We start from the raw sequence: 10,646 nt of genomic DNA, 5'->3' as shown, positions 1-10,646 counted from the left end.
CCCAGCAACCACATGGTGGCTCACAACCATCTGTAATGAGAGCTGGTGCCCTCTTCTGGCCTGCAGGCATACATGGAGGCTGATCACTGTGTACATAATAAATAAATAAATAAACAAACAAACAAATAAATCTTTACCAAAAAAAAAAAAACATTAAAAAAAATTTAAAAAAAGATTTACTGCAGATGAAGAATATAGACAGTTGAATAAAATAAGAATAATGATGTGTGGCATGAAAGAAGTCAATAAAATGATACTGAAGAAAAATATTAAGTCATAACTAAAAGTTCTGTACAAAGTTTCACCAACAGAATAGATGAAGGAGAGAAAAAATATCCAAGCCAAAAGACAAGATGGAGGAACTGGAACAATTGAGTAAGGACAAAATCAAGGTAATAAAAACGTACACGAGAGAATTCCAAGACTCATGTGATATTATGAAAAGACCAAGTCTAAAGGTCAGGGGCATAGGAGAAAAATTTTATTTTAAAAACACACAAAACTTTTCAAAATAATCATGAAAGAAATGTCCATCCATATAAGGAGGGTGTGCATTCAGGATGCCAAGAAAGAACTTCCCCTTGAATTCTAATTAAAATACTAAATATACAGAACAAAGAAAGCATACTGAAAGTAGCAGAGAAATACATGAAGTTACACATAAAGGCAGAGCCATCAAAATAACAGTAGATTTGTCAACTAAAACTTAGTGAAAAAGTAGAAGGTCCTAGAAAGATGCACTTCAAGTTTTAAAAGTCAATTGCTAACCCACAAATGCTGCCAGAACAAGCAGAGATATCTGTCACAGCAGAAGTAAACTTTCCATGATAAAAACTGGCTAACAGAACTTACAACCATTAAGTTATCTCTCTATAGAAGCTACTTTAAAGGAATGTTCCAGACTAAAAACAAACAAACAAACAACCCATCCATATGAAACAAGTCACACCAGGAAAGGAAAAAAACAAAACACTATAAAAATCAACAAAATAACAGGAATCAGTGCACAGCATTAAATAAGAGCTCTGAATATTAATGATCTCAATATTCCAAACCAAGATACAAACAAGCAGATTGGATCAAAAGCAGGAAACATCTTTTTGTTCCCTCTAAGAAAATACTTCACCACAAAAAAAAAAAAAAGACACTTAGGAAAAAAGGGAATAAAAGGGTGTTCCAAGCAAATGGACCTAGGAGAAAAGCAGATGTCACTCCTGTAAAATCAGACAAAGCACAGCTCACTACAAAACTAAGAGGAAAGATAAAGAAGGCCACTTCATGTGACTGAGGAAATTAACCATCAAGAAAACACTGTAATTCTTTACAAATGTGTTACAAGCACAGGCACACCCATTTCCTCAAATGCTACTAGATGTAAAGGCACACATTAACCCCAAAACTATAGTAGTGGGTGACTTCAATATCCTCATCTCGTCTACTGACAAGTCATCTAGACAGAAAACAATCAGGAACATCTGCATTAAATGAAATCGTACATCAAGTGGACTTAGCAGATACCTTTAGATTATTTCATCGAAATATGTATTCCATGCAAAAATATAAATTTTTCTCAGCATCCCTTGGAATGTTGCCAAAAAAGATCATATATTAGACCACAAAGCAAGTCTCAACAAACACAAACTATCTTCTGGTATCCTATGGTCACAATGGAGTAAAACTATAAATCAACAGTAAGAACAACCTTAGAACATAACTCATTGGGATTAAACACCATTTTACTAAATGATGAATGAGTCCTTGAAGAAAGTAAGAAATTTCCCGAACTGAATGAAAACAAAAACACAATAAAGACCTACTAAGACACAATAAAAGCAGCCCAAAAGGAAAGTTTGGAGTTCTTACTTCCCATATTAAATAACAGGAGAGATCTCAAGTAAATAATTTAGGGTTCTGAATAACCAACAAGCCAAACCCCAAGCCATTAGAGGAAAGAACACTAAGACTACAGTAAAAATTAACATGGAACAACAGAACAGGGAACTGTTTCTTAGAAAAGATAAACAAAATTGTCAAACCTTCAGACAAGCTAAAAGAAAAAAAAAGATTCCAACTAATAAAATTAAAGATAAAAAGGGAGGCATTACAAAAAACACCACTGAGATTTTAAAAAAAAAACATAGGCTGTACCTTACAAACATATTCTATTAAGTTAGAAAAGCTAAAAATAAACTGTGATGTGATAAACAATTTAAATCGACCAATAACAGATTGAAACTAGAAAGACAAAAAATAAAATTACAGACCAATCTCTCTACTAAATATATATGCAGAACATGTCAAGAAGATACTTTAAAAATAAATTAAATAGGGCTGGAGAGATGGCTCAGCGGTTAAGAGCATTGCCTGCTCTTCCAAAGGTCCTGAGTTCAATTCCCGGCAACCACATGGTGGCTCACAACCATCTGTAATGAGGTCTGGTGCCCTCTTCTGGCCTGTAGGAATACACGCAGACAGAATATTGTATACATAATAAATAAATAAATATTTAAAAAAATAAATAAATTAAATAACATACAGAAAGACCATTAATCATAATGAAGTTGGTTTTATTCTTAAATATGCAACATATCTAAGTCAATAAATGCTATAAATCTCATAAATCACATGATCTTTTCGACAGATACAGAAAACACTTTGGATAAAATTCAATATCCATTCATGATTTAAAAAAATGTAGAAGACAGATTCAATGCAATGCCCATGAAAATTCCAGCAAAATTCTTGACAGACCTCGAAGAACAGTATTCAGCCTCATTTGGGAAAGCAAAAAATTGATAGCCAAAACAATCCTGTACAATAAAAGAACTTCTGGAGGCATCACAATCCCTGACTTCAAACTCTACTACAGAGCTACAGTACTGAAAACAGCCTGGTATTGGCATAAGAACAGACAGGAGGACCAATGGAACCGAATAGAAGACCCAGATATTAATCCACACATCTTCAAACACCTGATCTTTTACAAAGAAGCAAAAAATACCAAATGGAAAAAAGAAAACATATTTAACAAGTGGTGCTGGCATAACTGCATATCAACAGGTAGAAGAATGAAAATAGACCCATATCTATCACCATGCACAAAACTCAAGTCCAAAGGGATCAAGACCTCAACATGCAGCCAATCACACTGAGCCTTATAGAAGAGAAAGTGGAAAGTACACCTTGAATGCATTGGCACAGAAAACCACTTCCTAAATATAACCCCAGCAGCACAGACACTGAGAGAAACAATTAATAAATGGGACCTCCTGAAACTGAAAAGCTTCTGTAAAGCAAATGACATGGTCAACAAGACAAAACGACAGCCTACAGAATGGGAAAAGATCTTCACTAACCCCACATCAGACAGAGGTCTGGTCTCCAAAATATACAAAAAGAACTCAAGAAATTGGACACCAAAAGTTCACATAATCCAAAAATAAAAATAAAAATAACTGGAGTACAGACCTAAACAGAGAACTCTCAACAAAGGAATCTAAAATGGCTGAAAGACACTTAAGGAAATGTTCAACATCCTTAGTCTTCAGAGAAATGCAAATCAAAACAACTCTGAGATTCCATCTTTCACCTGTAAGAATGGCCAAGATCAAAAACACTGATGACAACTTATGCTGGAGAGGTTGTGGGGTAAAGGAAACACTTCTGCATTGCTGGTGGGAATGCAAGCTAGTACGGCCCCTTTGGATGTCAGCGTGGCGATTTCTCAGAAATTAGGAAACAACTTTCCTCAAGATCCAGTAATACCACTTTTGGGTATATATCCAAAGGATGCTCAATTGTGCCACAAGGACATGAGCTCAACTATGTTCATAGCAGCATTGTTTGTCATAGCCAGAACCTGGAAACAACCTAAATGCCCCTCGACCAAAGAATGGATAAAGAAAATGTGGTACATTTATACAACAGAATACTACACAGCAGAAAAAAATAATGACAGCTTGACTTTTGCAGGAAAATGGATGGAGCTAGAAAACATTATTTTGAGGTAACCCAGACACAGAAAGACAATTATCATATGTACTCACTCATAGGTAAGTTTTAAACATAAAGCAAAGAAAGCCAGCCTACAAACCACAATCCCAGAGAACTTAGACAACAATGAGGACACTAAGAGAGACATACATAGATGTAATTTACAAGGGAAGTAGAAAGTAGAAAAAGACAAGATCTCCTGAGTAAATTGGGAGCATAGGGACCTTAGGGGAGGATTGAAGGGGGGAAGGGAGGGGAGCAGAGAAAAATGTAGAGCTCAATAAATATCAATTAAAAATGTAGAAGAAAGTAGGAATAGAAGGAACATGTCTCAATATAATAAAGGTAAAATATGACAAACCTATGGTCAACAAAATGCTAAAAGATGCAAAACTTAGCAACATTTCCACCAAGACAAGAGTTAAGAATTTCTGCTATTCAATATAGTGTTTGAAGACTTAACTAGAGCAGTAAGACAAAATGAAGTAAAAAGGCTATAAATAGGAAAGGATTAAGTCAATGTGTCCTTATTTCACTTGATTGATTCTATATGTAGCAGTGTACTTTAGCACAGATGACTCGATGACAGAAGTATGACTGTAAAACTCAGTACATGGACAACACCACCTGCCAAAACAAAAAAGACCTAACCCACTAAAGTGTATAGTTCTGGGAAAGTCTCTAAATGTACTAACCTTGCTTTCTGGCTTCTGTAGTTCTTCTTCTGGCTAATAGTTTTCATTAACTGAAGCCAACCCAAGACATGATTTTTGTGCTTAAAAGTTCAGCCTGAGAAAGGCCTGGATCTACACTGGGATTCCGAACACATAGTATGTTCACTGGCCGACTAATCAAGATTTCTATCGGTTTAAACCCATTTGTAAGCAGTGGTCTCTGGTGTATACCCCACAGCACTATACCTGAGACTCAAAAGAATCTACCAGAAAACTCTCAGCGCTGATGAGCATTTTCAGTAACAAGCAAGGACTCAAATTTAACATACAAAATCAGTAGCCTCCCTATAAACCAATGATAAACACACTGAGAATAAATCAGAAAAACAACCCCATTCACAATAGCCCCCCCACAAACTTATGAATAAATCTAACCAAGAAGAAAGTGGCTCTTCCTACAGAGTGAGTTCTAAGCCAGCCATGGATACAGAGTGAGAATCTCTATCAAAAAGGGAAAAAAAGTACAAAAAACAAAAATAAAAAACAACTAGATAGGCAAGATAACCCAGTGATGCAATATTCTAAGTCTGTTGTGAGTAACCACTTGCTTTCTAACTGGGTTTGATGCCTGCTTCATAAGAAGTTCACATCTGGTATTGTAAACCCATTCAATGCCTAGGTTAGGGAAATCATAAACTCTAGATGGGAGGCTATTGCTGTCATTCTGGTAAATAAGGTATGTCTATAAAACTATCCCTGCCCCTTTTATGAGACAGGATGTCACTAGACCTGGCTGGCCCAACTCTGAGAGATCCACCTGCTTCTGTCTGGCCTGCCAGCTTCTACCTACCATGTTCTGGAATTAGAAGTCATGAACCACCAAATTTGGTCCTGAAATTATTCTTTAAATAACTATGTTTATACTCACAGGTTAGCGCTATTAGGGTAGTCAGAAATACTTTGTACAGAGGTCAGCAATGACTGCAAAGAGCCATAACTAGTCAAGGACAGGGAATAAATGACTATGAAATGGCCAGGTACAATGTGACTCTCTAACACCTCCCCATGGAGAATATACAGAAGGGGGCAGAAAGAATGTAAGAGCTGAGTGGGAGGTATACAAGTGTGGAACACTGACTTCCAGGAATGCCGTGCTTGTCACACTCCTTAACTCTCAGTAGCTCTGCTAACCTCCACAAGATCTGCCCAAGACTAGGCTGGTCAACATCCTGTCAATGAGCAGGGAAAGAGTCATGGGCCCCCACCTTGCTCTGAAGATTTATACATAATAAAGGGTTGCGGGGGAGGGAGAAACATTTTCTTCAGTGGTATAACCACAGTTTACTCCCATAAATGAACAACTGTAATGAAACTAGACATGAGAAGGAGGAGAGATAGCTGAGATGAGGAAGGGGGAGAGCACACATGGGAGGGTACAAAAGAGAGTAACAGAGGACTATGACATGCATATGCCCACGCTTGAAAATGTCATAATGAGTGTCTATTTTAGCTTACAATTCCAGGTATAGCCCACTGCTGCTAGAAAGTCATTGACAGCAGGAGCTGGACCAGTTAGTCATAACACAGTTAGGAGCAGAGAGGAAAGAAGCATGCATACTTCCAGCACTGAGCTCTCTTTCCTTACACCTACACGGTTCAGTACAGTAGCCCAAAGAATCATGTTGTCCACATGGGGCTGGCTGCTCCTGTATCAGTTATCATCAAAACAAGCCACCATGCCCACCGGCCACCTGATCTAGACCATTCATCAGATCCTCTTCCTAGATAACTCTAGGCTGTGTCGGGCTGACAAACTAATTACCACAGTGTCTGACCAGTTTATAGTGACTTCACACAAGCCAAAGTCACCTGGGAAGAAGGAATCTCAGGTGAGGAAATCCCTGTACCGAACCGGCCTGTGCTGCGTTTTCCTGGTTAGTAACTAATGCAGGAGGGCACAGCTCGGGTGGGCACCACCACCCCTGGAGTTCTGTAAGAAAGCAGGATAAGCACAAGCCACGAGGAGCAGGCAGTAAGTAGCAACAACATCCCATGGTCTCTGTATCAACTCTTGCATTCAAGTTCCTGTTCTGAGTTTCAGCTCTGACTTCTCTGGTTATGGACTACATGTTATAAATAAGCCCCTTCACCCCCAGGTTACTTTTAGTGTCACGCGGTTTTATCACCGCAACAGAAACTCTAAGACGCACAGTGAATAATTACAAACTATTTGGATAATTTAGGGAATATGAAGGGGAGGAAAAAGAAAGGAGTGGTGAGGGTGCAACTCCAGTAGAGCATGTGTTCTGCACGCACAAATCTCTGTGTTTCACTACGGGAAGAAAACAACAAGCAAGAAATAGGAGGAGAAAGGAGAAATGTAAAGGATTTTCAAATAAGTTTAAGAAACTTAAAATTAACTTTAAAAATCTTTATAGAATCATTTTTAAATAGCTAAACATCAATATATTCAGTAATAATGACATAATTTTCATTATAATCTGAAACTGTTCCCATGTATTTTACCTGACGAAATATCTCTGTGACAAAGTTTACATTGCTTCTTTTGGATGAAAACACTCTGCGAACAATCTCGATGTCCGTGAGATGCTCTTCGTCAATGCTGCAGAGACTAGAGGAGCTAGGCTCTCGCTCCGTCAGAGTGCTTGTATTAGAATGAGACTGCTCTGGCTCGGTAGTTTTGTCTGCTTTATCAACATTATCAGTTTTGTTTTCTTCTCTGGATACCAAACTAGCAGCTGCTCTCTAAAATGAAAACAAAAATGAAAGATATCATTATCACTCAACTCAATGTTTTGCTTTTAGAAAATACTAGCATACCCCAAGGCTACATCCAACACTGTTAAAAGCCAGATAAACAATTACAATCCATGCTGAAAAATTAAGCAGAAATGCAGATAATACCTAAGTGACAGAGGAAAAACTAAAAATGTGTAATAACAAATCATCTACACACCCTTAATTAAACTGAGGTAATTCAATTAAGTCATCAATTAAACCCAAATGAAAAAACTTTCAACACACAGTCACAGAGAGGAAGCTGAGGTCTTTAAGAACGACTAAATAACTGACAAGAAAACAGCACCAGGCTATTTATTTCACAATGCTAAGTATTTAAACTTTCCTGAACCAGAACAAGAGGAGTGTGGGAACTGCAGACCACCAGACCCTGAATTTCCTATAGACAATTGTTTCCCTATGCTCTGTGCAGGAGACCCTGATGGCAGGGGAGTGGTTTCTGATGGGTCTGCAGCTGAAAGATCCTGAGAGCTGGGGCGTGGCCAGAGCCCTATACAAGCTGCCCCTGAAAACAATAATGGGGGCATTTTTGTTTCAACGGTGACCCTTGTCTCTGTCTCTATATGTGTGTGTGTTTAAATCTTCAGGCCCTTGCCCGAGACTCATGAACTGTCTCTCCTAGTGCAGGCGCTGCACTACAGGGGTAGTACCATAGTACACGTAGTAGTACCGACAGTACAGAGAGGAGGAAGCAAGATTCATGACAGAAAACAAAGAAATAAAATTAAGAGAAAAATCTTCGGAATTTTGAGAAAATGCTATTCACTATAATAACAGAATACTCATCAAGCCTGGAGACCACGATTAACCTGATCAAACTGGTTTCTTACCAGAAATGCAGGGATGGCTCCACGTATATATATAAATAAATAAACATAATTCAGCACAGAAACAGACTAAAAGACAAAACTATGTGATCATTCCATTAGAAAAGGCCTTTGACAAAATCCAACATTACTTCATGATAAAAGTTTTGGAGAGACTAGGGATACAAAGAATATACCTCAACATAATAAAGGCAATTTACAGTAAGCCCACACCAATGACAACCTAAATGGAGACAATACCAAAGCACTTCCACTAAAATCAGGAACACGACAAGGATGTCAACTCTCTATACCAATTCATATAGTACTTAAAGTTTTAAGTAGAGCAATAAAACAGCTGAAGGAGATCAAGGGGATACAAATAGGAAAGGGAGAAATTCAAGTATTTTTATTTGTAGATGATATGATTTCTATATAGAAATATTAATAAATATTAATAATATTAATAATATAGAAATATATAAAAGACCCAAAGAACTCCACCAGGAGACTTATACAGCTGCTAAACACTTAAGCAAAATAGCAGGATACAAAATTAACACACAAAAATCAGTAGTCTTCTTATATATAAATGAAAACAGGGAATAGTACCTTTACAATAGTCTCAAAATATATACTGTAATAACTCTAAACAAGCAAGTGAAAGACTTCTATAATAAAAGCGTTAAGACACTGAAGACATCAGAAGATAGGAAGACTTTCCATGCCCTACCAAAGAACTCCTACAGCTGATAAATAACTTCAGTGATGTAGCACATTACAAGATCAACTCAAAAAAATCAGTAGCTCTCCTATACACAAAGGATAGAGAAGCAGAGAGGGAATTCAGAGAAACTTCACCTTTTACGATAGCCACAATAGCATAAAGTATCTTGGGGTAACCCTAACCAAGGAAATGAAAGATCTATTTGACAAGAACTTTAAGTCTTTGAAGAAAGAAATTGAAGAGGACACCAGAAAATGGAAGGATCTCTCATGCTCTTGGATGGGTAGGATCAACATAGTAAAAAATGGCAATTCTTTCCATAGTGCTTGCACAAGTTTGCATTCCCACCAGCAATGGATGAGTGTACCCCTTACTCCACATCCTCTCCAGCAAAGGTTATCATTGGTGTTTTTGATTTTAGCCATTCTGACAGGTGTAAGATGGAATCTCAAAGTTGTTTTGATTTGCATTTCCCTGATTGCTAAGGAGGTTGAGCATGACCTTTTTGGCCATTTGAACTTCTTCTGTTGAGAATTCTCTGTTCAGTTCAGTGCCCCATTTTTTTTTTTTATTGGAAAGCAGTGTGGTGGTTTCTCAGGAAATTTGGGATCAACCTACCCCAGGACCCAGCAATACCACTCTTGGGAATATACCCAAGAGATGCCCTATCATACTACAAAAGTATTTGTTCAACTATGTTCAGAGCAGCATTATTTGTAATAGCCAGAACCTGGAAACAACCTAGATGCCCTTCCATGGAAGAATGGATGAAGAAAGTGTGGAATATATACACATTAGAGTACTACTCAGCAGTAAAAAAAAACAATGACTTCTTGAATTCTGCATGCAAATGGATGGAAATAGAAAACACTATCCTGAGTGAGGTAACCCAGACCCAAAAAGATGAACATGGGATGTGCTCACTCATAATTGGTTTCTAGCCATAAATATAGGACAGTGAACCTATAATTCACGATCCTAGAGAAGCTAAATAAGAAGGTGAACCCAAAGAAAAACATATAGTTATCCTCCTGGATATTGGAAGTAGACAAGATTGCTGGGAAAAAATTGGGAACTGGGGGGGTGGGGTGGGATGGGGGAAAGGGGAGATGGGGAGAGCCAAGTGAGAAGGGGAGGATGGGGAGAGCTTGGGGGAATGGTATGGTTGGGATAATGGAAGGATGGATATGGGAGCAGGGAAATATATATATATATATATATCTTAATTAAGGGAGCCATTGTAGGGTTGGCAAGAGCCTTGACTATAGAGGGACTCCCAGGGGTCCAGAGAGATGTCCCCAACTAGGTCCTTGGGCAGCTGAGGAGACAGAGCCTGAAATGGCCGGATCCTATAGCCATACTAATGAATATCTTGCATATCACCATAGAACCTTCATCTGGCGATGGATGGAGATAGAGACAGAGACTCACATTGGAACACTGGACTGAGCTCCCAAGGTCCAAATGAGGAACAGAAAAAGGGAGAAGATGAGCAAGGAAGTCAAGACCGCGAGGGGGGCACCCACCCACTGAGACGGTGGTGCTGATCTATTGGGAGCTCACCAAGGCCAGCTGGACTGGGACTGAAAAAGTATGGGATAAAACCGGACTCTCTGAATATGGTGG

At 38.2% G+C, this 10,646-nt stretch overlaps 1 protein-coding gene across 8 annotated transcripts in view; it reads right to left on the bottom strand.

Moving 5' to 3' along the window:
* The window catches only part of Ralgapa1 (Ral GTPase activating protein catalytic alpha subunit 1), a 233,890-nt gene that overhangs the window by 168,558 nt on the left and 54,686 nt on the right, over positions 1–10,646 (bottom strand). For all 8 annotated transcript variants that reach the window (XM_013347173.2, XM_013347178.2, XM_013347177.2 and 5 more), the window contains exon 10: positions 7,194–7,433. In XM_013347173.2, coding sequence (XP_013202627.1) covers positions 7,194–7,433 — 240 coding nt within the window. The remainder of the gene's footprint in view (positions 1–7,193; positions 7,434–10,646) is intronic.

Source organism: Microtus ochrogaster, chromosome 1 (genome assembly GCF_000317375.1).
Source record: "Microtus ochrogaster isolate Prairie Vole_2 chromosome 1, MicOch1.0, whole genome shotgun sequence".
NCBI lineage: Eukaryota > Metazoa > Chordata > Mammalia > Rodentia > Cricetidae > Microtus > Microtus ochrogaster.
The sequence above is the reverse complement of the archived record's forward strand: the minus strand, read 5'-3'. Positions and strand labels throughout refer to the sequence as shown.